Source organism: Rhineura floridana, chromosome 22, assembly GCF_030035675.1.
Source record: "Rhineura floridana isolate rRhiFlo1 chromosome 22, rRhiFlo1.hap2, whole genome shotgun sequence".
Classification (NCBI taxonomy): Eukaryota; Metazoa; Chordata; class Lepidosauria; order Squamata; family Rhineuridae; genus Rhineura; species Rhineura floridana.
This window is the reverse complement of record NC_084501.1, coordinates 1,898,256-1,926,080: the sequence shown is the minus strand read 5'-3', so window position 1 is coordinate 1,926,080 and position 27,825 is coordinate 1,898,256. Positions and strand designations below refer to the sequence as shown.

Genomic DNA, 27,825 nt, shown 5'->3' with positions numbered 1-27,825 from the left:
CAAGCCCCCCCCCCCAGCCAAACCCAAAGCCACCGATCAGCCATCAAATCCACGGAGACATGGAAATTTCTCTTTATTGAATACAGACTCCTCCGGCAAAAGGACCAGAGGGCAGGGGGAAGGTTCATGGTAGCGAAACTTTTAATAAATAGACCAACAACCCCCCCACCCCACCCCACCCCCACCAAAATAGCTCTCTTCTGCAGCTTCCAACCCCCAACACCTCAGGACCTCCACCTGCGGAAACTACGCCAGTGCAGCATCTAAATAGACTATAGGAGGCGGCAACGACGAGTTGCCCCTGGATACTATGGTGGCCAACTGGCTTCAGTGTTCTGCTAAAAAATAAAACTGTAATATACTCGACACCCCCTCCCCAAAATAACCACCCAGGGACTATTTTCCGGTTACAGTTAATGTTCTGAGGTCATCATGCCTAGAAAGGACAGAGGGGGCTGGGGGGAAGCCCCTACCTCACCCGTCCCGCCATAAACCAAAGCTTTGGTGGAGGGGAAATTATGAGAGTAAGCGAACCAAAGGTGGAATTGGGGCCAGGAAGTGCACAATCTGCCCCACAATAGCAGCTCCTCCCCCTCTGGGTTTTAGACTTTAGAGCTGTGCATAGGGGGCTGGACTCCCAGTTCCCACCAGCCTGTCAGGGGCTGCTGGAGTCCCACACCAACAGCCCTGTTTAAGAGGGCCTCTTCACGTTTCCCTCTTAGGGCACATTCCACACCTGACAGCAGGATCCGATCAGCACCCCTCCTGCCGAGATGGTACATTCCATCTGCTTCCCCTTTAAATGTCCACCCCAATTTCCAAGCAAGCGTGTCCCCCCCAATCTTCCAATGGTGGAGCCCATCAGAGGCCGTTCTGATTCTCTACCTGTGCAACAACCAGCCCTTCTAAAGTGCAGGAGTTTGAACATTCGTCTCCCTTCACCCCCTCCAAATAGCTACCTGTGGCTCCTAAACCATTTTGAGGAGTGGAAATAGGGGACTGAATGGGGAACGTGTCAGAGCTACACTCCACCTGCGGGCTGTGAGAATCCAAGCAAAGTGCACTTGAGTCTCTCTCTCTCTCACACTCACACACACACTCCACCCCAAGCTGCAAAAGTGTGAAAACCGAAGCCAACCAATGCTATGGGAAGTGGAGTAATCTCTTCCAAAGCGTGCACACGCACCCCTAAAATGCTGCCAGCCCAGGAGGAAGAGCCCTGGGGCCCTGTCCCATGACAGCATGCACAGGACTGGAGCCACATGTGTTCAACTGGCTCCCACACCCCTTACAGCCCCCCCCGACATCTCCACTTCGGCAGAAAACCCCCCCTGACTTTCATCCCCCAGAATCCTCTGCTGGTCTTGGCTGCACAAGGAGGAAGGGCAGGAAGAGGGAAGGGCTGGCCTGCAAGAAACGCTGCAGCGATCCTGCTTGGAGGAGGGGCAGCAGTGTGGGGGCAAGAAACCCCCCAGCTAGGACTCTGTTGAAAAGGAGGGTCCCCAGAGACAGGGGCAGAGGGCTCTCCTACTTCCTCACTGCCCCCCTGCTCACAGCAAACCCAGGGCTGAGGGAGTCAGGACAGGAAGCCGGAGTCCCCCCTGCTTCTTCCCACCCCTCACTCTTCCCCACCAGAAGGGCCCCCTGCCCAGGCCCAGGCCAGCCACATGTAAAGCAGCTTTGGATCAAGAGGTCTATTGCTTTAGATTGCCATGGGGACCACCACCACCAGAGCCCCCCGCCCCCCAGGCCTGAACACTGGCCCCACATCTCTTAAGGCTCCCCTATCCTTTGAAGGAAGTTCCCTCCTCCGCCACACAAACCCAGCAGGGGAGACCCTCCGCTTCCTCCTCCTACCCACCCCCCAGCAAACACAGCCATGCACACACTCTTTGCCTCACAGCCACAACAGAGCTAAACGGGGGGGGGGGGCTCCATGGTCCCTGTGGGTGGGTGGGGGCATGCCCACCAACAGGAGGAGTAAAGGGCAGGAGCTCTGGTTCAGCACAGGCTGGGGGGGCATCCAGCTGTCTGGGGCCCGGCCCTGCACCAGTGTGTGGGGGGGGGGATTCCAGGGGGGGAGGGGGCTCCTAGCTGGCCCCTCCGCTCTGCACAGCCAGGCTGTGTTGCAAGTTCAGGCGGTTCATCTTGGCCTCCTCCAGTCCTTGCAGTTTCCGCAGCTGCAGCTCATCCAGCTGCTTCCACAACTCCTGGCGCTCCTTCGCCTTCTTCAGTTCGCTGGGGGGGGGTGGGGGAGAGAAGGAAGGCAAAAAAAGGAGAGGTGAAGGGTGGGGGCTCCAGCTGCAGGAAGCCAGATTTCGACTGGAGATCAGGAAAAACTTCCTAACTGTTAGAGCCATACGACAATGGAACCAATGACCTAGAGAGGTAGTGGGCTCTCCGACACTGGAGACCTTCAAGAGGCAGCTGGACAGCCATCTGTCAGGAATGCTTTGATTTGGATTCCTGCATCAAGCAGGGGGTTGGACTCGATGACCTTATAGGCCCCTTCCAACTCTATGATTCGATGGATGGATGGATGGATGGAAGGAAGGAAGGAAGGAACTGTTAGAGCCATACGACAATGGAACCAATGACCTAGAGAGGTGGTGGGCTCTTCGACACTGGAGGCCTTCAAGAGGCAGCTGGACAGCCATCTGTCGGGAATGCTTTGATTTGGATCCCTGCATCGCGCAGGGGGTTGGACTTGATGGCTTTATAGGCCCCTTCCAACTCTACTATTCTATGATTCTATGGTGCAAGCAGACGACACCCCCTCCACCGAGCCCTTGCTGGTAAAAGGAAGGAGGAGCTCTACAAGAATCCCCCCCCCAAAAGACAACTGTGGATAACATGCAGGACCAACTGCACGTGGGGTGAGGGCAATGCCCCCCTACAGGAAAAAAGTAAACGTGCAGGCATGAAATGCAGAAGGGCAGCTGATTTGGAGTGCCGTGAAAGGGCAGCAAATGGTGAGCTGTTTAATTTAGGGTTGTTGGATGTTTCCCCCAGGCCACGTCTGGCTCCACCTCCAGCAGCAAAGCGTCTCCTCCCGGCCCTGCATCCAAGCACACACACCCCGCCCTGGCAAAGGGGTGTCGCTCAGTGGCAGAGCACCTGCTTTGCATTCGGAAGGTCCCGGGTTGAACAGCTGGCGCCTCCAGACAGAGGTCGGAAAGACTCCTGCCCAGAGCATCAGGGAGCTATTGCCAGGCAGCGCAGACCAGCAACGTGGAACCTGCAGCCCTCCGGATGTTGCTTAACTTAACTCCCATTAGCCCCAGCAAGCATGGCCAACGGCCAGGGAGAAGGAGGACGGGAGCTGTAGGTCAGCGACATACAGAGGGCCAAAGCTGGTGCAGACCATCCTGAGCGAGATGGATTGACGTTCTGACTCAGTAAGAGGCGGGTTCCTCTGTTCGACCTGTGCTGGGAAAGGGACATCTTGTCCTGAGCCTTCAGCTACCGTGCAAAGGGCTGCAGTTCAGTGGTAAAGGGCCTGCTTTGCACGTAGGAGGTCCCAAGTGCAATACCTGGTATCTTCTGGTAGGGCTGGGAAATGCTGTTTGAAAAGCTCCATGTCTCCCTGCTAGCATGTGGCCCGGGGCTTACAGCTTCCGAGACCTGCTGTAACCCAGAGATTTCGTAGCCCAGTGGCAACTGGAATATCTGAGGACTGGGGGCAAGCCAGGGCGGGGCAGAAACGTGTGTACTTGGGCTGCCAGATGTTGACACATCCCCAAATCCCATCAGTCCCAGCCAGTGTAGCCAGTGCCAAGCAATGATAGGAGTTGCAGGTAAGGTATCATCCACACCACAAGAAACTAACTAAATGAACAGAAGCTGCCTGCACTCGCGTCTCCTCCTGCTGCTGCATAGACACCTACTGCTGTTTTTCCACCTTGTAGGAGGCTGTCAGTTCGTCGAAGAGCTTTCCGTTCATCTCCATGAAGGTCTTGAGGACGTTGTAGACCAGAGAAACGATGGTCCTGGAAGGAAGGGCGGCGTTGCGGTGGGGAAGAAATCAGAACGTCACCCACCGGGACTGCTACTCTGTCTCTAGTCAAGCACCCGGGGCAGGGCCACCAAGTCAGCCACTGGATTTCAGTCAACCCAGAGGGGGATCTGTTCTGCTCACAGGAGGCCCGAGGGGTGGAACCACCATAACTGACTTAAAAAAAGCAGGATGTAAACGCTCTAGTAAATAAATAAAATAATTTTTTTGCCATTGGGGGGGGGAGAAAGGGAACAAAACCTGTGGCCTCTTTCCAAGGTTGGGCTTTTTTGCGGGGGAAGGGGAGCTTGTTGCACTGCTGCATTTGCCCCCCCTCAACAGGGTCCTGCATGCACCTCCCAACCCAAAGAGACGCTCACGGGTTCCAGTGCTCCTTGGAGACGCGGTACAGGGTGCCAAAAATGGTGGGCAGGACCGTGTGGCAATTGTCCTCAACCAGACTCAGGATATACTCGTTGTTCCAGAAATACAGAGCCCGCTCTGCAACCTGCAAGGGAGACAAAGGAAGTCTCTCAACAGGGAGGAGAGGGGGAGTAAAGTGGGGCAGGAACCCTCGCTCTTCTCCGTCCCTCCCTTTGCATTCACACCTGGGGCCCTCCAGACGCATATCAAGAAGACCCTGAGCCCACCTACAACTGTCCTGTGCGACACCCTAACACAGCAAACCCCTGGCCCCCTCAGCAAGAACACCTGGAAGTGGGGGCTGGCAATGCACCGAGCCACTTGTTTGAAGAGAGGCTCCTGGATCTTCACAAACTGAGAGGGCTCAATGACGTCCAGAATCTCCTCCATCTCTCCTAGGAACATCACCTGGGTGGGAGAAGGTGAGCAGAGAGCAAAGGTTGGGCAGTGACGGGATGTGGCCTTGCTGTTGGGCCAAGGCAGACAGCAACTCCAAGGCTGCTCCTGCGTCAGATTTCCCACCACCACCAGGCTCCCTCTGCCCCCAGCCGTCCTATACCTCTTTCTGGGTGCAGGTCTTCGGCCAGTACTTCAGGAGGCCACGTATCACCTGGCAAAAACAGGGGAGTCAGAAACACAGCCCAGCACTGCCAACTCCTCTTGCCAAGGGTTTTAAGTTCAGCCCCGTTGCAGAAACGGGAAAGAGGCACTTTCAGAGGCGGCGGCTCAGAGGCACGCAGGCGGCCTCCGTGGTCCCACCCCGGCAGCATCTCCAGTGAAAACAACCACGCAGGAGGCGATGAGAAAGAGCCCCCTGCCTCTGCCAGAACCCCAGAGAGCTACAGCCTGGCGTGGCCTGCCCTAAAGCAGCTCCCCTGCTCAGCCCTTCCAGCCCAGACCCCCCTGCAGCCAAATGCACTCCCATCTTGGTCGTTGCTCTCCTCTTTCCCATCCCTGTGGTGGTCTCAAGGGTCCTCGCCCCCCTGCTGCTCCTCTTCTCCCCCACAACAACCAATCCAGCAAAAGTGGACTCACATGCTCAGTCAGCGTAGCGTCTTTCTCCAAGAATTGGACTACGCAATAAGCGAGCTGCAAGAGACCAGAGTCAGCCACACCCAGGCACCTGCACCAGTCACCCCACCTCCCCACAGCCCCAATCAGCCAGTGCATGACTCTAAACCAAATGCTTCACCCCTGATGAAGGCCTGTTGTCAGCACCATGGAAAGGAGGCATTCCTTACCGAGCGAGGCTCACCTGGGCATGGAATATGGAGAGGGATTTCACCGAGTGAAGGGGCATGAGGACCCGAACCAGGAACTGCTTGTGTTCTGTCTTCAAGGGCAAAGCAAACCCGTTGATTATACTGGGGAAGGGAAAAGTAAATGTGGGGGGGTCACCAAAGCTGGAGAATGACGCGAGGCTGCCAACACTGTCCCCTGCTAAGGGAGGAACAAGGAACAGCCTCCCACCCACCACCCCATTTCCCCTGAGAAAGAGAAACCAACACCTCCCTTCAAAAACTGCTTGCTTTGGGTGGGAGGAAGACATCAGCAAGAAGGCACAGGCTACCCCTACCCCTGTTCTTCTCTCTCCCCTCCCCCAACCCCCCCACCCCTTGGACTTCTAGGGTAGCATATTTTATTTAATTTACTAATTAAAATGTTTGCATCCCACTCTTCTGGTGTAAGCACACTACTTAAGGTGGTTTATAACATGTACAGTATAAAACATTACAATGACATGCAAACAGGGACGAAGAACCTCATGTTTGGGGGCCCTTGGAATTCCACCCTTAGGCCACCCCCCTCCCCAAACCACTTCCCTCCCTGACACTGCTTTTGAGTGCTTTCGCCTGGCTGGGATGTGGGCCTGAACTGTGGCAATGCCTTTTGCTTGCCAGAATGGATGGAGAGGGCTGGAGAGACTCTGGCGTGGCTGCCCAGGTGGCCTACTGCACCCCTTGTAGCTCAGCCCTACTGACTTTAGCCTCTGGCTCAGCCGACCACTACCACGCGACCCCCAGAAGGCTGCCAAGAAAGGAATGCAGCCCTGGGACAAAATAGGGTTTTCTTCCAACCCCTGAAATAAAACATAAAACAACTGCAAAAAGAGAACTGGGTCAACAGTTTAAGAAGCCCATAATTTGTTTGCCTCATCAAATAAAAGTTTGCAGGAAGAACAGGTGAAAAACAGTTGGGGTGGGCAACTGCACTGTGGGAAGGAAAAGAGTTCTCTCCTGGCCTGCTCACCCAGTTGTGTTTTCGCCCTAGGTGGGACAGGGGGGATGGACCCTCCTCCTGACCTTAGGATATCACAGGAACAGGAGGTCCCAAAGATATGCTGGATCCTAAGCCCTTAGGACAGGTTTGGGGAACCTGTGGCCCTCCAGGTGTTGCTAACTACAACTCCTATCACCATCCTTGGCTACTGGCCATGCTTGTTTGGGCTGAAGGGAAGTGTGGTTCAGCAACATCTGGAGGGCCACAAGTCCACCACACCCAATTTAAGGTTTCAAAGGCCATCCTTGACACTCACTGGTAAGCCGAGCAGCCACACAGGGTTGGTATAATGTGATCCCATAGTGCAGGGGTGGCTAAATCTTTTCAGCTCGAGGGCCACACAGAGGGTTAGCCACCCATCTGATGAGTGCATGCCACAGGGGGTGGGGTCAAAGTGGCCATGGGAAACGGACACTCGCCACATATAAAGCACAGCACACAGATGTAGGCAGGCAGGTTCATGCCAACACTCACTCACTGGAGCAGGGGAGGGGCAGGCAAGCAGATGCGGACATGCACATCCAGGCACGGGGGGGTGGGGCAGAGAGGCAGGTAAGCCTGCCTCTGGAGAGGAAAAGCAAATCCTTTCCAAGGTCCCCTAACCCTGTTGCAGTGCCACTGTTAGCGCGCTCCCATTTCCTGAGCCTCTCTAAGACTATCTTAATGGTGGCACCACAACGGAGGCAGCAGCACTTTTCAAGGGTAAAAACAGGCGCCCAGTTTGGGAGGACAGCAGGCCACAGCAAGGTCTCTCTCTCTCACGCACACACACACCCAGCTGCAACGCACATTCCTTTTCATCTGGTGGGCAGCCAAGCACATGGCTGAGCTTCAGGTGACTCAGCGCTCTGCCCACAGAGAGAAAAGCAAAGAAAAGGCAGCCCTGGCTGATCTCCCACAACGCCATAAGGCAGTTACCTTCCTAGGATCTCCAGCAGTTCCGCCACACCATTGAAATGCTCTGTCTCGTAGATAAACCTGGCCAAGAAAGGGGAGGAAGGAAGCATCATCATCACCACCCACAAACCGCCACGGCAGCAGCAGCAGCAGCCCCCTACAGACCAGGCAGGAAGGCAGAACTGGCTTCACTGGATCTACTGCTGCCTTCCAGCAGGATCCTCCTCCTCCTCCCTCACCTGTAAGCACCTGGCATGGGTGCTTCCTTGAGACCAAGCTGGGCACAAGGCAGCATCAGAGCCCCAGACCAGAGCAAGTCTTTCTGACTGTGCACCCACCACAAAACGAGCAGGAGACCTGCAGCAGATGCTGCCGGACTCCAACTCCCATCAACATTCACACCCGTTGGCTGTGCTCGCGGCAACCTGGGGGGGGGGCTACGGGCTCTCCGCATCCCTGGCCTGGAAACTCTTGCTGCACCAGAGATGCTACACCCCACCTGATCCCCAAGCAAATGCCAAGTATCTTTTTCACCTACTGAAAACCGTCCTCCTTCAACAAGCCTTTGGAGCAGAGACCTTATTCCCAGTCTGGGTCGGTGTTGGAATTACTTTAAGGTGTTTTCAAAGCTTTTTGTTTTAGTATGTTTTGAAAAGATTTTTGTTAATATGTTTTAGGGTGTTTTTGTTTGCAGCCCCGGGCTCCTTCTGGGAGGAAGGGTGGGATATTAATTAATTAATTAAGGGAATAAGAGAGCATGACAAGCAAAAATAGAAAAGGGAGTCCCCAGGTAGGGAACAAGGGGAGAACCCACGGCCAGCGTATCCTGCCCTCTAGTGGACATCAGGCCACATGATACGCTGAATGAGCTCTCACCCCATGGATGAATCCAGACCATCTGTAAACCCCCTTCTGACAGCTGTGCAACTGCTTCTGATCACACCTGGAGGAAACTTCTGCAGTGCGGGAGAACAGGATATGGAGCGATTGTGAAGAGAAGTTTCACTGGGGGCTGGAGTTGGGGCTGAGAACTCACCGCAAGAAAATGTTGTTGCATTGCTTGCGGATATAGGCACGCAGGCCCAGGAACTTGCCATAGACACGGTGGAGAATGGTCTTGAGGTATTCGCGCTCCCGGGGGTCCTCGCTGTCAAAGAGCTCCAGCAGCTGAAAGAAAGGAAAGGAAGAGGGGCAGAGCAGATGTCAGCAAAGGACGGCCCTGCAACAGTCCGAAGAAGCAGCACCGGAGGACTGCCTGGCTATTAAAATCGGCTACTGACGCCAGGCAGTGCCTCCCAAGGATTCAGCCCTACCTGGATATGCCAAGGACTGAACCTGGGACCTTTTGGCATGCACAAGTGTGTGCAGAATATACAGGCCCCCGATCTAATCCAGCATTGCGTCCTCACAGTGGCAGCCAGGTGCTTCTTCGGAAGCCCACAGGCAGGACATGAGCACAGTAACCCTCCGCAGCTCATGTTTCCCAGCAATTAACACCCTGAGAAGCAAACTGCCTCCAATATCCGTGGTCGGATCATTGCCTCTTTCAGGGCGGCTGGAACCACTCCCTCCCACAATAATGTGTTGACCACACCCTGGATCCACTGGGTCAAACCCCCTCAGCAAGCTTTAATAAGCCAAGAAGGGCAAGGGTCCAGAGGACACGTTGCTGGCTGCATCATCACAAGCACCTTGTCTTCTTCATCAGGTCGCATCAACTGAAACCATTCCCAAGAAGGTGCAGCAGATGTTGCACTGGACACCTCATTGGGGACTACAGTAGATGTGCACAGGGCATCAAGATTGCTACGGAGGCGAGCAACTTTACCCTCAAAGTGCCTTGCAAACAATTCACAGTGGGCCTCCGAAGGGTCTAAACCTCCATTTCCTGGAACAGATGTTAACAGACTCTGAACAATACAACAAGGCTCCACTGGAGGACTACTTGAAGATGCAACGGATGCAGAGAAGTAAGCCTCCTTTGCTGCCCTCATCGCCACATGGTAGGCATGGCTATGTTGTTTCGCTCATGCCCGGTCAGCCTCACAGCTTCAACTTGGTTGAGTTTCCAAACAAAGGCAATACCCCATAGAATGTATTGCAATAATCCAGTCTCAAAGGCCAATCAGATGCCCATTATGGGAAGCCCACAGACAGGACACGAGCACAACCATCCTCTCCAGCTTCTGCACTTGCTCCCAAGAGACTGGCATTCAGGGGCTTGCAGGGTCTGATCCTGGAGGTAGTATGCAGCCCTAACTGGTAGCCTTATTATTTACTTATTAATTTATATCCCGCCCTTCCTCCCAGCAGGAGTCCAGGGCGGCAAACAGAAGCACCAAAAACACTTTAAAACATCAGAAAAACAGACCTTAAAATACATTAAAACAAAACAACGTTAAAAGCATTATTTAAAAAACCATTAACAAGCAATTCTAACACAGACGCAGACTGGGGTAGGTTTCAACTTAAAAGGCTTGTTGAAAGAGGAGTCTTCAAAAAGTGCAGAAAAGATAGCAGAGATGGCGCCTGTCTAATATTCAAAGGGAGGGAATTCCACAGGGTAGATGCTGCTACACTAAAGGTCCGTTTCCTGTGTTGTGCAGAATAGACCTCCTGATAAGATGGCATCTGCAAGAGGCCCTCACCTGCAGAACGCAGTGATCGATTGGGTATATAAGGGGTAAGACGGTCTTTCGGGTATCCTGGTCTCAAGCTGTATACGGCTTTGTACACCAAAACTAGAACCTTGAACTTGGCCCGGTAGCAAATGGGCAGCCAGTGCAATTCTTTCAGCAGCGTGGTGACATGATGGCGATACCCTGCCCCAGGGGGCAGTCTCGCCACCACATTTTGCACCAGCTGCAGCTTCTGGACCAACCTCAAGGGCAGCCCCACATAGAGCGCATTACAGTAATCCAGCCTAGAGGTTACCAGTGCGTGGACAACAGTGGTCAGGCTATCCCGGTCCAGATTAATCCCCTTTTAAAGCCAGCTGAATTGGTGGCAATCACATCTTATTAGGCCAGTGGGCTACTCTCTGTCCAACAGCACCGTTCAACACCAACAGTGGGTCCTTCTTATCCAGCCTGAGCTTCGACCCAACCATCGCTGACCCGGGCTTTTCACTGCTTTGCCAGAACCCAAAAACATGAAGTTGTAGTGTTAAGATGTTGTCAGCTTACCTATGAAACCAGACTTGAAATCCTGATCCTGATGGGACTTTAGAGCATGTGCAGACTGGCTACCTTGTAGCACTGAGCAAGCAAAGCCACATACTTGGGAGCAAAAAGCCAGTTTCCAGAAAAATTTGAGCCAACCATCTTTTATTTAAATTATGCCCTCGGCCTTCCACTGTAGAAACAAGTGCTCGAGAGAGAATCTTTCTAAGGCAGCTTGCAGCAGGAGTAACAAAGCCATAACAAAGAACAACCTTAAGGCACAGCAGAGAAGATATCCGTAGTACATTTGTCTTTTATTTAATGTTTTGATGATATATTGCTTTTTAGACAGTACACCACTTAAGAGGTTTTTAAAATATTAAGCAGTATGTAAATACTTCTAAATAAAATAAAAATAAAACATTTTTTTTTAAAAAAAAATACACAGTAAATTTCAAAATTAGCAACACAATAAAAACAGAGACAGATATAGCAAGTAGAGCTGATCAGGCATCAGAGCTGAGTGCAGGACAACATTTCAGTTTGCAAAAGCTCACCCTTCAGGTGCAGCGCAACCCTGTTCATTATGAAAATATCTCCCAACTAGTTTTCCAAAGAAACACAAAGTGGCTAACAAATCAATAACAATATAAAAAACAACCCCCAAATTAAAGTCTATCATAAAATCAAATACAGACATATAAACTAAAAGCAAACTTATATGCTCTAAAACAACCATCACAAGAATGACAAAAACTCAGCTAGTGAAAAAATTGATTAGTGAAGACCTGTTTACAGAGCCGCATCTTTACCAACAGTGTAAAGCACTAAAGTGAGAGCCAGTGTGGTGCAGTGGTCAGAGTGCTGGACTAGGGCCTGGGAGACCAGGGTTCAAATCCTCACTCTGCCATAAAGCTCCCTTGGAGACCTTCAGCCAGTCCTGCATCTCTCAGTCCTGTCAAGGCATTCTGTAGGGTGGGCGCCACAACAGAAAGAGCTCTGTATCTATTTGACACCAGCTTCACCTAACAAGGTCAAGGGACCTGAAGAAGAGGGCGACTGGAAAATGCGGGGCAAATATATGGCAAAAAGGTGGTCCTTAAGGTGTCCAACCCCCACGCTGTTAAGGCAGAGGTAGCCAACACGGCGGCCCCCCATCCCCAATGTTGTGGACTCCAACTTCCACCAGCCCAGCAGGGCCAACTGTCAGGGATTATGCAAGTTGTAGGCCACAATATCCAGAAGGCTAAACCTGCGTCACAGGCTTTAAAGGTTGACAGCACCCACCTCCTTGAAAAGAGCCTGGAAGCTAAGTTGGCAACCAGTGCAGATCTGGCAAAATGGCATGACGGAACCAAATCTCCTGGTACGCATCAGCACCCTGGCTGCAGCATTTTATACTAGCTGATGTTTCTGAATGCTTTTCAAAGGCAGCTCTGCACAGAGCACATCACAGTGAAGTCACTCCAGACCAGCGATTCCCAATGTGGGCAGTAGCACCCCCCTGGGGGGCTACAGCCTTTCAGGGGGGTGTTGGCATGACTACAAACTTTAGGGGGGCGTTTGGGTTCATTAGGGTGGCGTTGACATTTGGCGGTCTGATGCAACAGTTGAAGCATTTAAGTTTAATTTTATTTAATACACAAATCATTAATTTTTAAACTGTTCTGTCCCCAGTTAGAATGCACTTAATAGTCTCAATTCATGGAAATAACACTATAAATAGTGTGTGCTCTTTAGTAAAGAAATTCTGAATAGTGGCCAGTGTCATATCAAGGAATGGGGATATTAGCCCCGCCCCGGCACTAGGTAATGTTCCGATGCTGTCTTGAGGGATGTTGGAACCAATTACGAGAGAGTGTTTGATAAGCTGGGAGTATTGGTGGAGGGCACATTCTTCCAACGGATGAGTGCCGTATGCAAACGGGTGACGCAGACAGTCCGTTATTCGCTGGTTTTCTTCAGGAATGGGACACACTCGCTCCCTGTTGTTTCTGTGATGTTTAAATGAACTTGTTTAATGAAACAATGCCGGTAAACTGAATGAGATTGTTGTTAAGGATATTAAGTATAATTGGAAGCATTGGCATATACTTAATCTGAGGGGGGCGCTGGGCACAAAAAGATTTTGCAAAGGGGCGTTGGGTTGAAAAAGGTTGGGTAATTCTGCTCCAGACAGTTATAGCAGGTAAAAAAAAAAGGTAATGTAATGTAAGTCACTCCAGACAGTTATAGCAGGTAAAAGTAGACTTAAAACAGGGTGCCTGACCACTAAAACCTGGCATGTCAAGGGCCTGCTGAAGAGACACATATTTAAGTGGCAAGAAGGCCAGGAGAGGGGAAACTGGACAGACGAGTCCAGGAAGGGAGTTCCATAACCTGGTGACCTCCAAACGATTTGGACTACAACTCCCATCAGCCCTAGCATCGTACTCTGTTAAATGTTAAATGAGCCTGCCAGCTTGGGTTGTAGGTGAGGAACATCCTGAGGGCCAACAGTTCCTAGACCTTCATCAGCAACCTTCTCAGTTTGAATCCAATACAAGAATTATAAGCATGTCTGGGAACGCATAGGAAAAAACTAAAATGTATTCAGGAGAAAAGGGGGGCTGTTGGCTGAATGAGATGGAAGAAGGGGCATTGACGGCGTTACTTGCTTTTGGAAGAGAAGGGGAGGTTGCCAGGGAAGGAAGAGAGTTTGGGGAGTGATTTTGGGGGGCTTTGGGGAAGTTGTTAGGAAAAAACTCAGACGAAAGCAGGTGGGCAACTTTTGGGCAATGGCCGCGAGTGAAAGGCTGCTTGTTGCAGTGGGTGGCTCTGCTTTGTGAGGACAGGGGAGATCTGAGGGAGATCTGAGGTTTTGCTGGCTGGGGACGATGGGAGATGCAGTCCAAAACGCCTAGTGGACCCCAGAGTGGGGGGAGGCTGGCTGAACCCGTGATCAGGGAAGGCTTTTTCTCATGTCCCAACCAAATGTGCCTTCAACCCCCGCCAGGATTCACAGAAAAGCCTCCGCAGCAGGCTAGCACGAATGGGACCGCAGGGCCTCTAGAGTACTGTGGGGAGCCCCTTTTTCCCCCTTCAGGACCACATCCCCTCATAGATGACCCGGGCAGACAAGAGTCACCCCATACACACTCTCTCTGCAGTTCTCAAGACTACTAGGCCCACACTCTGCTGCTCTCCCACATGCACCCCTCCCTAGTCTGCCTCCTCATCTCAAAGACACCTGGGCTCCGGATAATGGCCAGTGGGGGTTTGCTCAAGCAGTAAGTAGAAGACTCGACTGCCCCAGTCGAGAGGAGCTCTCTTGCCCCTCGCTTGTCTCAAGCAGCATTTTACTCAGCCTGCCCTTAATAAGAGCCTGCTAGGTCAGGCCGAAGGAGGCCCACAGTGGGCATCCGGATGCCCCAAAGGGAAGCCCACTAGCAGGACCCGAGCGCAACAGCACTCTCCCCTCCTGCGGCTTTTAGCAGTTGGTCTCCAAAAGTATACTGCCTCCAACTGTGGAGGCAGAGCATAGCCATTGTGGCTATTAGCCACGGATAACCTTTTCCTCCTTGACTTTGTCTAATCCTCTTTTAAATCCGTCCAAGATCGTAGCCATCACTTGCGGGAGCAAATCCCATTGTTTTAACTATGCGCTGTGTGAAGGAGTCCTTCCTTTTGTCTGTCCTGAATCTTCCAATAAGGGCCAGCGCCAAAGGGCGGCCAGGTCAGGCCCTAGCCGAGGGCCCCAGCGCCACAGGGGCTCCTCAATAGGGTGGGGGAGGAGTAGTGCTCCCCTTCTGCAGATTGCAGGGAGGGAGCTTGCAAGCCACCCGGCCATTCGCTGGCTCTATCTACTTGTCTTTCGCAGCTGCGTGCGCAGGGCTGCCATTAACCATGATGGCAGCCAAGGTTTCCCTAAAGTGGTGATGTCACTGCCGCCATCTTGGTTGAAAGCAGGAATGCACGCACGTAGCACCATGAGTGTCATCAACCAAGATGGTGGTGGAGACTTCATCCTCTTAGGGAAACCTTGGCCGCCATCTTGGTTAATGGCAGCCCTGCGCGTGGAGCCACAAAAGACAGGAGAGACAGGTAGGTGGTGCTTGTGTGTGTGTGTGCCAGGGCCCACGGCAGGCTGGTGCCGGCCCTGCTTCCACCATTCGGCTTCACTGGAAGTCCAGAGTTCTAGTGTTAGGAGGGAAGGAAACACCTCCCCCTTCCCACCCATGAATCCCCAAATATTGTAGCATTTCTTGATAGGGAGGGTGCTCCAATCCCAATAATTTGGGTTACCTTTTTCTGCACCTTTCCCAGCTCTATGGCATCCTTCTTAAGAGGGGGGAAACAGAAATGGACACAGTATTCCAAATGAGACCACACCGTGGATTTACACGCTGGCATTTAATTTTAATTCCTCTTCCCTAAAACCCACACCATGGGATTTTTTTTGCCTGCTGCCTTAGAACTATCAGCTGGCTTTTTAGGGGAGAGTCCGATCATGACCCCAACATTTCATCCCTGGGTATTCACAACTCCTGTTCAGACTTCATCAGCATAGATTTGAAGTCAGGAATTCTGCCTGTCTCCGTGCTTATCACTTGGTACTTGAAGGACAGTTTGTAGCTCCGTGGTAGAAGACCTGCTTTGCATGAAGAAGGTCCCAGGATCAATCCCCAGCGGAAGAAGGGATGGACGTCTTTTCAAGACAAGGTTTTGAACTCTGAGTTTCTTTCCTGGACATTTTTTTCCTTAATAATGTTATTTGTTATTTAATTTAACATTTGTAAATTGTATTGCCTTTATGGTTATATTTTTATACTTGTGTCTATCTTTCTTTGTAAGCCACCTTGAGGGCCTTTGGCCGAAAGGCGGGGTAGAAGTAAATTTAATAAATAAATGAACAAAAAGCAGCAGAATATCCCCACCCCTAACAGAGTGCTCCTGTCCGTGATTCCAGAGACGCTTTCTTCCAAGATACCACAAGCTGACAAGAGGCTCAAGCCAGCCAGTTCAATCAGTCTTTGGTTTTCTCTTTTTCTTTACCAGCCAACATTCAACCTTCTGTGACTCTTGGTGACTGCTGACCATCCTCAGTCTTCACTAGGCTGGTTTTGGAGGGCTTGGCCCTCAGTTTTTTGGGTGGTTTTTTGCCCCCAAAGAATTTGCTATTCTTCTGCAAACCTTGCCTCCTCCAGTCATGGCAATGCCTCCCCACTAGTCTACCAGACGCTCCGCTTCTGTTGGCACAGCAGGGCCACTGAGCTTACTATTAGAGGGGCTGATGGAACCAGTCTCAATATTGATCCCTGGGGGGCTCCATTGCAAGAAACCAATGACAATTCTCATCTGCTGTTTTCTAAGTTATTACTCCATAAGAGGATCAATCTTCTCACCCCATGGCTGCCAAATTCCTTCAGGAGCTTTTAAAGAGGGACTTTTGTCAGACAGATTTCACTAATACCCTCAAATAATTGTGAAAGGTTGGTGAGGCAAGATTTCCCCTTTCAGAAGCAGAGCTGATTCTTCCTCAGCGATGTTTGTTCTTTTTTTTAAAAAAAGTTTAATAATCCTAGCCTTAATTGTGACTTCCACCCATTTTCTCAGGACAAGAGTTCCTGGATCCCTATTTAAATACTGAGTCCACTACAGTGACTACCTTCCAATCAGGGGTATAGTCATCCAGCGTCTTGGGAGATCTTAGACCCTTTACATTTTTGGGAGCAGGGTCCCTATGTCTTCAGCATCCAATGAGACAATCAGCATGAAAGGGGAGAGTGTTAGCCACTGAGAAGAGTCTCCTAACATGCTGCCTTGTCCTTTCCTACTGACTGGAGCCAATCAGAGTAAAAGCAGGTGAGTCAGCGACTGAGAGGACTCTTCTCAGTAGCTAGCACACCTCCTTTCATGCTGATTAGCTCCTAGGGACATCTGTTGTTGTGGGAGAAGACATTAACAAGGACAGAGAAGCAGAAAGCAGTATTCAAGCAATATTCTATCATCTTAGAAGGGGTGTGGCTATGAGGGGGCATGGCTGTGGCTAAAATGAAGGGACCCTGCACTTCTGAATTTACTTATAAGTAGGCATGCTTATTATATTATATCCCACCTTCCTTCCTTCTTGGAACCCAAGGTGGCTTTACATGTGGGGTTCCCAGCCGGCGTCCCAGTCGGGAAGTGGCCAACCCAGAATGGCTTCGGTAACAGCCTCATGTGCCTTTCAAGACCAGATCATGGGGCCATGTTTATGACCTAATTTCCAGCCAAAGCTGGCTCCCCAAGGGACAACCATGAAAGGCAACATACAGATACAAACTAAGGAAGACAGATGTGGGGAGAAGAGGGGCAGGGAGGGACGCTTGCAGCTCCCACGGCTGGTTGTGGCTTTGTTGCTGGTGGAGCCCTGCATAGGAATTTTGCCATTTATTTATTCATATGCAAACGATTTATGGGCTGTCTTTCAGGGCACAACTGTTGCCTCAAGGTGCTGTACAATGTCCATAAAAACACAGTAATGTACAAAGCCATCAAATTCAAACCACTTCTACACCCCCCTGAAAATACTTGCAATCAACCCATTCCAGCCTGTGAAGTGGCTTATCCCTTCTTGACCGTTGGTTGGGCACACTCGTAGCCCCTTCTGCAAGAGGCTGGTGGAAGATGGGGCACTTCAATCCCCAAACCTTGCCTCCCTCCCACTACCAAAACCGAGGTCTTAGGAATCACTGCAGAAGGTCCATGACTGGCGACCCACCTGCAGACCAGAGACAGCTCACACCCTTTGGACAAGTGCCCACCCTCCCACTTGCCCCACTCACCAGCAGTACGAATTTCTGGTCTATGTAGCGCTTGGCAACTGAGGGTTGGAAGTCTGGGCTCTCCAGGAACCGGAGGAAAAATTCATACACCAGCTAGTAAGAGACAGGTACAGCCGTTAACCAAACACCAGGACCCCTTCCTCACAGGCACTTTTGCCCTCCCACCTCCGCCGCAAGGCACAACCAGAGACACACCATACTAGCTAGCGAAGGGTGGCGCTGGTCGAGGCTGGAGCCACCTTGCCCTTCTGTCTTTCCGCCAATCAGACACATGCCCAAACGCGGCAGTCCCACAGAGGATTCCTACCTGGAGATGTGGCCAAGAGGGTTCCAGGTTGGGCTCATCCTCTTCGGGGTCAAACTCAGGGTTCTCACTGGGCGGAAGCGTCCGGAAAATGTTGACCGAGATCTGTGAGGAGAACAGAGAAGAAATCAGCCAAGCTGAACTGGGTCACTTCACTTCCATTTCAAGCATGCTATTCCTAAACTCATGCAAGGCGTTCCCCCCCCCCACAAAAACCCCACATCCCACCACAGCTTTGCTTCAAGAATGAATATTCCAAGTTATACCACCCCCCTCCCCCAGCATTCTGCCCTTGACAGGGGCCAGCCAAGTGTCCCAAAGAATCCAGAAAAAAGGCAAGGTTGCCAACACGGTGCCCATGGGTGTCGAGGTCTTTCCCTGGCGCACATGAAGCCTCTGAGCCCCACCCCCACTCCATTCACTGCCCCCTTGGTCATGAGGTGGTGAGGACAGCTACCTTCTTCTCCCTTGAAAAGGGCATAATGCTGAAGGAGGAAGTTGGAAGGGCGACACTCTCCCCCACTTCCGCTTTCAGCTCTGGGTGTTCTTCCAAGGCTTAGATTAATTCTGCTGGTTCATCCAAACCTCTTGGAAAAGTGAAGTGTGTCCATGTGCATGCACTTTCTTTGTGTTTCCTGGGCTTGTGACCATCCCATGGTTGTTGAACTCCCAACTTTCATCAGCCAACGTGGCCAACAGTCAGGGACGATGGGAGCCCCCCCATAGATTTCCCACCACTGCAGTACAGAACAGAAAAGGGAGGCTGCCTCCGCCCCGCCCCCTGTTCATGGTGTTGTGTAAATTTGTATATTTGTTAAGCAGAGAACGACAGCAGTCTGAAATGCAAGTGTGCCAGTGTGCATGCGCGTTTACCTAAGAAAGCAGGCTTTTACCCTGCATTGAGATCACGGAAACCTAAGACTTAGTAAAATAAGAAAAGCTACTTTATTTATAGAAATACATAGTAGATAGAAAGGCATACTTAGTTCTAACTAACTAACTAAGTTGGAGGCGCAGTGCCCAGGCGTGGGAATTGCCCTCTTGGCTAGGAGAGAGAGAGCAGAGACAAAGGTATCTCCTCTCTCCCGGACAGTCAGAGAACGTATCAGTCCAACAACAGAAGGAAGTCAGTCAGAGCATCACAGGTAAAGGCAGTCAAGTCTGTCCATCTGGAGGACCCTAGCTCTATCTCCCTTCTGGAACATCAACAAAAGAACAAAACAGGAGTTGCTCTTGCCCCACTTCCAACACATGGGGCAGCCACTCTTTTGCCTACAGTGTCAGTGTGAGTGACGTGGGGACACTTGTGGCCATATTGGTGCTGCCCCCTTTCTAAGCACTCCAAGTGGCAATGACCTGTTTAAAGAAGAAACAGCCTGTTGCTCAGGCCTCGGAGGTCTTAATTTTGTTTGTTTTAAAATCCACACATTAAACGTGGACGAGGGCTCCATCCCTCCCTCACCAGAAGTCATTTCCCCTGCCCTCAAGCCATTCTGCACCAGGGGGCTTGCTCAAGCTGGCAAATCATTCCTGGCTCAGTCTCAGCCTCCCCAGGTGCCAGTGGCCAAACCCAGTAGCCCTCCTTGTGCTGGTGGAAGGGACACCAGCCCTCTTCCCGCTTACCATCTTGATGATCTCAGGGTAGAGCGGCTCAATGAGGATGCCGCGGTTGGTGGCCACACACTCCACCAGCTCGTTTAGCGCTGCCCGCTTGACCTCCTTTCCCTTCAGGTCGGCGACGCAGTCAAGGAAGTCGAAGAGAATTGAGCACTGCTGGAGTTTCTTGCACAGGAGGTCATGCAGCTCAGAAACAGGTGCATCTGAAAGGACAAAGTGGGGACCTGTACACAGGGCTCAGGGGCTGCTGGTGTGGGAGGTGCAGGGGCTCAAACGTGCTTGCCAGCCATATCCTCTGGCTTCAAAATCCCCTTCTCCGTAATCCGGTGCGGTTTCCCAGTGGTGGGAAAAAGACATACTATGTGCATTTCCAGTCTGTCCTATCACTTTTAGGAAAAGGGACGTCGCCCCAGTGTTGGGCCCCTGCTTTGCATGCAGATGGTTCAATCCCCAGCATCTGCAGAAAGGGCTGGGAAAGACTCCTGTGTGAAACTCTGGAGAGCCAAATGGACAAATCATCTGAGCAGTTCCACGGGAAAGAAACTGCAGATCAGTGGGTGGAACACCTGTTACATTACTGTTGTATTATTTTTTGTTATTAGGAAATTGTTTTTGCAATTGTTGTTTTTGAGATGTGCTTCTGTTCACCTCATTGTAAGCCACTTTGAGCACAATTTTTTTGTGGAAAGGTGGCATACAAATAAAATGATGAATGAATGAATGAATGAATGAATGAATACCTGGTCTGCATACAGACTGTCCCCCTTTCAATCACCATCATCTCCAGACTGGGCTAGGAGAGAACCCTCCCCTGTCTGAGACCTGGAGAGCCACTGAGATGCCAAAACAAAGGAGCATTTTATTGCTGAACATGCCTGACACATTTTGGTACAACTGCCTTTATCAAGGGCTTGCTGTATTTGCTTATTTCTTTGCAAACGGATAAAAAACTTTGTTTCAAAAGAACTTGCAAAAACTTAGGGAGTGTTTGCCCTTCAAGTTCTTTTGAAACTGAGGTTTTCCTCCATTGTTTGGCATCCTTAAGACACAGTTCTCTGTTTGTTCTGCATCTTTGGATGCTTCCTGGGGTTTTTTTTGTATTTCTTGAAGAGTTATTGCCAGCCAGTGTAGACAATACCAAATTAGATGGAGCAATTGTGGGGTTTTTTGGGGGGGGATATATATTTTTATTTTCAGATGGACCAATAGTCTGCCTTGGTCTAAGGCAGCATCCTAAATTCCTGTTGCTTCATGGGTTCCACTGTCAAGCCCTCCTGTTTAAAAACAAGTTCCAGGGCTAAACCTCAGCAAGGCCTAGCTCAAAAAAAGTGCAATCAAGGGAAGATCCCACATACTTTGCAAGGAAGGCACTCTAAAAAATCCTCATGGACAAGCAGCAATGGCAAATTTTCTTTTTCCAATCTTGGAATGCAGTTCCAGCCCTTCTGCCTTGCAGAAGAACTGTAGACAACAGGAAACCCAGGGACCCACCAGAATTGGCAGAGACCCTAAGCTAATCGCACAGACCAAGCATGTACATGGAATGACACTCACTGACAAAAGGCTTCAGGTGCCTCAAATGAGTTAAGGCAGCCCTCAGCTCTGCATGCAGGGGGAGGGGGCCTTGAAGGGAACCAGGAAAAGAACCCCAGCACAGAGAAGGCGAGGGCCCCTGAATCTGGGTGGATGGATTAGCAGCCACCTTGCTAATCACAGCAAGAGGGTTACTACTTACAACACAAAGCAAATGACATTTAAAACCATTATCTTTGTATATGTCTACCAGGGTAGCTTGAAAAAGCACTGAGGAAGTTGGCATAAAGTTAACACAGTCATCATTCATTTTCTTAACAGGTTTAGTAGGAAGATTATTATATTTATCTATAAAATGTCTCCTGCATGGAAGATGTGATTTATACATGAGGGATAGGTCCCTGCCCTCAGGAGCGACCAATCTAAAAGTTTGCCACAGGGGGAAAACAGAGGAAGGGAAAGCAGAGATAGACATAAACAAGGAAGCTGTATGGGGTTGCGTCAGTTGCATGCACTTAGAATGACAAGACATGCGTAAGCAACCACATGAACCACAATTAAGAGGTGCCCAGGAGAGGAGTGGGCACTCAAGGAAGATGGTGGCCATGCCAAGGATCAGTGCCATGGAAAGTTTTCCACCTCACATCACAGACTCCATGGCATGGCCACCACCTCCCCGCGATGCCCATTCCACCCACTGTTTCCTTGCACCTCCTTAAGTGTGGTTTACACACAGCTCACTGTAATCATTATTATTAAAGTTATATCCCGCCCTTCCTCCCAAAGGAGCCCACATAGCACTGGCTGGGCCAGCTTCATCCAACCATGTCAGCCTGATAGTGCAAGCTGTTCACCAGTTGAATGGGCTGCCTCAGAAGGTGGTGGACTCTGCTTCATTAAAGGCTTTAAGCAGAGGGAGGACAGTAGTGGATTTTCCTGCATCAGCAGGTGGATGGACTAAATGACCTCTGAGGTACCTTCCAACTCTATGATTTTTTAGAATTGCTTTGTTGTATATAATTAGTCAGTAATGCAATGGATACAGTATGGGTCAAGCTAGACAACTAAAACTGATATAGAACTAAAATCTAAAACCAATTGTAATCCACTTTCTTCAGGTGGTCCTCCCTAGAAAGTAGATGCATTTATTCACCCAGCTCACCTCTTCAGGCAAGCTAAAATTAGTCCTTCAACAACTTTCAGTCCCTTTGTTTTCCCCCCTTAAAATCTAAATAGCTGTAACCTAACTGTATTCTTACTGTCAGATCTTACAATATTTCCAAGTATTCTGATAAAAACAGCTTCCAAGCAAAGCTTTGAATGTGTTTTGAATAGAACATTTAAACTACATTAAGTGTGCTTTATTCAATTCTCATCCCTGATTAAATATTTCACTTCAAATACATTTGGCTGGTGGAAATAGCTTTGTTTGTATACAGCATGTAAAATTAACTTTGCATACTTTTTAGCTTTATTAAAAACAAGGCAAACATGTTAACTCAGATCTCTATCAATTTAGTGCAATAGAAAATTTTCCAATCCAATTATTTTCCAGAAAACCCCCATCATTACCAGAGAACAACACCTCAGCAGGTCAGAAATGCCTGCCATTTGCATCCTACGATGTGCTGGGATCCCACTAGGCAATGTCTGCCCTCCACTTACTCAGCTGTGGCACTAATAAGCCTCCCCCTCCCCACATGGAGGCCCTTGGAAAGTTCCCAAGATGCCAGCTCTGCAGGAGATCAAGGGGAGCAGGGGAATGGCGCCCTCAATCTGCCAACATTAAATAAGCCTCACCCAGGTGGCCTTGGTCATCCTGGAGGGCACCCCTCAGTTCCAGCCTTTTCCTTGCAGGCCGTTGGAAACACTGCACAAGATGCCTGGCTAAGCACCTTCTCCATATGATGCATAAAACCAGAGGAGCCATAAGCTGCCACTCCCAAGTAGAGAAACATGAGGTCTTGCCACTGCAAGGTGGGCACTGAAGAGGCAGAGTCAAGACTTCAATGCAGCAAATGCTTAATAAATAAATCTCAGGCATTTAGAGGTGGAGAGTCATGATGGTTGATGTCAGTTTTAAACATGACACTGCTATATTTGTTACGCAGGTGAATTTGTTTTAATCTGATTACATTATTTTGTTGAATTTTATTTTACTGTACACTGCCGTGAGACTGTTATGTGTGGAGGACGGTATAAAAATGCCTTAACAAATAAATAAAATACAGACACACAAGCCATATTGCCGCCGCCGCCTCCTCCTCGCCCCTTGGGGCAGGAAGCAGCACTGGGAATCCCCCTGGGAACTGTAACCATGGCAGCCGGAAGGCTGATCCTCTGCATCCGGAGATGGAGATAACTGCTCAGAGTTCTGGGATCAGCATCAGCTAGATGTGTATTCTCCAGGACTGGCAATCCTGTCCTGGATCCCTTTCCCTCTACAAAATATAAAGTTTTATGCCTAAAAGACTTTTCCACACAGAGCACCCATCTTCATGACCAAGAAACTCAGAAGAGTCAAAGAGTGTCTCCACACACACACCACCGGTATGAGATCAGACACATCACTCCCACCTATCATATTGTAGCTGTTTTAACCTTTGCTTTCTTTTAATCTGATGCCACATAGCCCAACCTGGGCACCTTCTGGAGGAAGGGCAGGGTGAAAATCCAATAAATAAAGTAAACTGAACCCCTGGCATTTAAATTAGCCTCAGTCACGGGGCCTTGGTCATGACCCTCAAGGGCCCTGGGCTTTCAGAAGTGGCATGCAAATTTTTAGTAGTGTTCCTTGTAAATGGTGTTAATTGTATCTGCTTTGTACTTTTATTGTTGTTTTACTGTTTGTTGATAACTCATTATTTTGTTATTGCATTTAAGTTTATGCACTCCCCACCTGGGGCCTTCAGGTGCCAGAATCAAATAACTAAATAAACACAGAACTTCACTGTTCTAGCACACCTCTAACAGAGAAGCCCAGTCTGGCAGGGGGAAAGTTGCCCAAGACGTTGCAACTGCAACTCCGTAAGTCAACAGGAAGGCCTGGCCCAGTGCCCCAGTTACACAGGGGAAGGTGGTGGTGAATGCAGCTCTGCCTATTCTATTATTATTTCTAAGTGAACTCTTGTATCTTCTGCTTTAATTACTGCTGATTTTAGTTAATTGTTTGTTTGCAATTGCTTTTATTTATTATTTATTTATTAGATTTAAATCCCGCCCTTCCTCCCAGAAGGAGCTCAGCGCTGCAATTGCTTTTATCTGTGCTGTAGGCTACTCTCAATACATGTGTAGAAATTAATCTGTCTTTTATTAGGTTTATTCATAACCCACAGACAGCACCACCTCCCTGCTGTTTCAGTCAAATCATGCCCCTTCCAGTAGGAACAGTGGCTTATGGGGGGGCTACCCTAGGGGTTATGGGGAGCACGTCTCCTCTGGCAGGCACACACCCATCTGCAATCTGAGGGCTTCCTACACGTCTGCCTCCCCCATTATCAGGCTGCTGCAGGCTCAAAGACAGGGCAATTCTTTGCATGGACACAGTAGTCCTCATTCTCCCCACTTCACATTGGGGCATTCAGGGGACAGGAATATAGCAAGCTGCTTTAAAGCCAGGTGAGGAATTTGTCCATCTAGCCCACAACTGCCTGCTCTGGCAGGCAGCAGGTGTCCAGGATCTGAGGCAAAGAATGGCACCTTCCACCCCTCGCTACCTGATCTGCTCTCCTCAAAAGGAAGAGCCAGCAGGGCCTTCTGCCTGACAACCAGGTCCTGCATCTCAGGAGCCACTCAGTGGCTCAATGACCCCAGCGTGCGCTTCCAAAAGAGCACGGCTACAGGACCAGTGGAGAGGGTGCTTGGGTGGGGAAGGGGTGCAAGGAGCTAATTTAGCCAGCTGGCTGAGTCCAGCACCACCAGAGCTGTACTGCAGCAGAACTGCTGGGTGACTCAGTCTCGTAGCAGCAGCAGCACCCAAGAAAGGCAGGAGAGCCACGAAGCAACCTGCTAACTCCTTAACTCCAGCCAGAGGCCCCCAGGAAGCTTCCTCATATCGAGTCAGATAGCTCAGTATTATGTACTCTGACTGGCAGCAATGGCTCTCCAGGATTTCAGATAAGGAGACGTTCCCAGCCCCACTTGATGACTGAGCAATGGCCTTCCCCCCCCTTCTTACGCTGCTAAAGGTCAAGGCTACAGATGCGAGAGGCAAGAGATGCCACACAAAAGCGCTTACCCCTCACCAGCCAAGGTGTGTACAGATGTTTGCCTAACATGTAAACTCTGTATCCATGGACATGGGGGGAGGGGGAACAAAGGCGCACACATAAGCTGCACCCCCAGCATTCCCAATGTACATCGCCCCACATGCTCAGCCCCCAACGATCCCCAGGCTGAGCGGGAAGGGTCCACCAGCGTTCCTAGCCACCTCTGCCCAAACACAAGTCAGAAGCGTCCTGCTCAGTACAAGGAAGAGCAAGGCCTGAGAAGGGGGGAAATGTATGCAAGGCCATTGGGGGTGGGGCTTGCATAGGCACCCTGGTGGCCGACGCACTTGCCTGAACGCACCTGCAGTTTACAATGGGTCTAACTGCAACAAAAAGTGTTCCTCGCATTGTATGATGTTGCACTTGTCACCTGCTCAAAGCTGCAGCCCCGAGCAAGCTGAGGCAGAGGATTGATTTTAAAGGTTCTCTCTCCCTCGCTGCTCAGCTTCCATGTTCTGCTTGGCAGGGCTAGGCCCAACGCTCCGAGTCAAGGTGCCACACGGGCTCTCAGCAAGGTGCCACAGGCCTTTCTTGCAGTAGCAGGAAGGCAGTCAAGACACGGAGAGGCCCAGCCTGATTCCCTAGTGCCCCCTCTCGACAGCTCAGCAAGGGGGCGAGACCCCCAACCAGAGGCGAAGGCCGCCCCGCCCCGGGTTCTTCTTCTAGGGCCCCCAACTGACTCCCGGGAAGGGCCAGCAGCTGAAAGGTGCTCAACCCCCGCAGGGCGCAGGAGCGCTGGCGGGCCTGAGAGCCTTACCCTTGAGTAGAGGAAGAGGCGTCAGCTCCTGCTGGTTGCTCTGGTACCGGAACTGAGAGGAGCTGTGGGAGCGTCTCTGGCGGGACCGGCGCAGGGACCGGCGCGAGAAGCCGTCCACTTTATCCGGTGGCGGCACCGGGGAGAGCCCAGGAGACGAGGGGCTGGTGGGGGTAACAGCAGGCGGTATCTTGGTCTCCATGTCAGCTGCAGGCAAGAGCTCCGCCTGCTGCAGCCTAAGCCAGGAGGGCGCTGGGGAGGTGAGCAGCCTTAGAACTCCGGAGCAGCGCCTGGCGTCCCCTCAGGCCGGAGAAGCCACCCCATGACAAAGGCCAGGCCTCCTTCCGTGGGCTGTCCTCTTCCTTCGCTGAGTCCCAGGGGGGGCGGCCGTGGATGCTTCCAAGAGGCCACTGGGCTCACATCCAGCGCTGCCTGGCCAAGCTGGCGCCCGGAGGAGCAGGATGCCGGCGAGGCCCAGCCAAGGGGGGCGCCGGGAGCGCAGAGGATCCTCCAGCAGGTCGTCTCTACCAAGGGCTTCTTCCAACTGACCCCAAGCCAGTCAAACGTCCGAGGCCCCCACCGGCAGCCTCTCCCGCTTGGGCGGCCTCACAGAGGGAGAAGAAGCGGGGCGCCCGCCGCAGCCCCCTCTCCAGCCAGCCCCATCAGCCTCCGAAGACAGCCACAAGCAGGGCAGCCGCGGCGCGGGGTACCCTCCCCGCCTCGCAACTTTGCTACTGCAGGATGGCGGGTAAAGGCCAAAGTGCCAAACGGCTCGGGGGCTGTCGTCGCTGCCAAGTCCGCGGGAGGCCGGACCCGCCGGGGGCAGCGCTCCGGGGCTCGGCACCCCCACCAGCCGCCAAGCGCCGGCGCAGCTACCAAGGGCCAAGACGACGCTAGTTCAGGCCGGGCGCGGGCAGGGCGCGGGCGGCGGCAACAGCGGCGGCGCCATCGGGGGGGCAAGGAAGCAGGCGGGGCCGGCGAGCGCCTCCTGCCCGACCCCTTCCCATGGGGCGCCAGGGAGCAGCTGGCTCGGGCGGCGCTGCGGAAGAGACGCCTCCAGGAGGAGGAGAAGGACGCCCGCACCGCCGGCTGATGTGGCTACGCGGCGGCAGGTGCGGGCAGGTGCATAGCGCGGCGCCAGACCCAGCGCGCCTTCGCCGCCGCCGGCAGAAGCAGCAGCGGCAGCCGCCAAGCGAGGCCCCTCCGCTCCCGCTCTGCGGGCTCCGGCTCCTGCAGCTTCTGCTCCGCGTACAACGCGAAAAAGGGGAGACGGGGACGCGAGACCTCCCAGAGCAGGAGCAGCGGCGGCGTGCGCGTCCTCGCACCCCCCGGGCGCGCTCTCGCCCCCTTCCCCGCGCCGGACCCAGCCCTGAAGCCTCTTTGCGCGCTCTCCTCCCCCCGCGCGCGCCTTTTCCTTTGATGCGCTCAGCTGTAACACTAAGTAACCTTCCAGGACCACGTGACCCCCGCGCGGGGCCTCCCATTGGCTCCTTAAAAATAGAACCTGCGTCACTCGGCAGAGGGTGATGTCATTCCCACCAGCTGCTGGAGCCGCCGCGGCAAAAAGCTCGCTGGAGAAGGAGGCGAAGCTGCTGCGGCGGGCGGACGAGCGAGTGGCAGAGGTGCCGGCTGGCCACGGCCGCCGGCGCGCCATCACCATGGCCGAAGCTAAAGCCGCAAAGGGCAGCGGGTGGAAGTGACTGGGCTGCCCCGACGGCCTGGTCCCTTGGGCGAGCCGGGCGAGCCTCCGCCCCCACACCTGTTCGTTGCGCCGTCTACATCTTGCGC

General features: G+C 51.9%; 1 protein-coding gene across 1 annotated transcript; it reads right to left on the bottom strand.

Annotated features, from left to right (window-relative positions):
- Positions 1-359: 359 nt before the first annotated feature.
- Positions 360-27,376, bottom strand: PPP2R5B (protein phosphatase 2 regulatory subunit B'beta). Its single transcript, XM_061606674.1, has 13 exons — positions 26,041-27,376; positions 19,489-19,685; positions 17,869-17,970; positions 17,562-17,654; positions 8,631-8,761; positions 7,616-7,675; positions 5,673-5,781; positions 5,453-5,506; positions 4,977-5,027; positions 4,706-4,825; positions 4,375-4,502; positions 3,888-3,989; positions 360-2,238 (listed from the first exon to the last, which is right to left on the bottom strand). Exons 1-13 carry the CDS (start codon positions 26,237-26,239, stop codon positions 2,091-2,093), a joined length of 1,494 nt encoding a protein of 497 aa, XP_061462658.1. The 5' UTR covers positions 26,240-27,376; the 3' UTR covers positions 360-2,090.
- Positions 27,377-27,825: the final 449 nt, after the last annotated feature.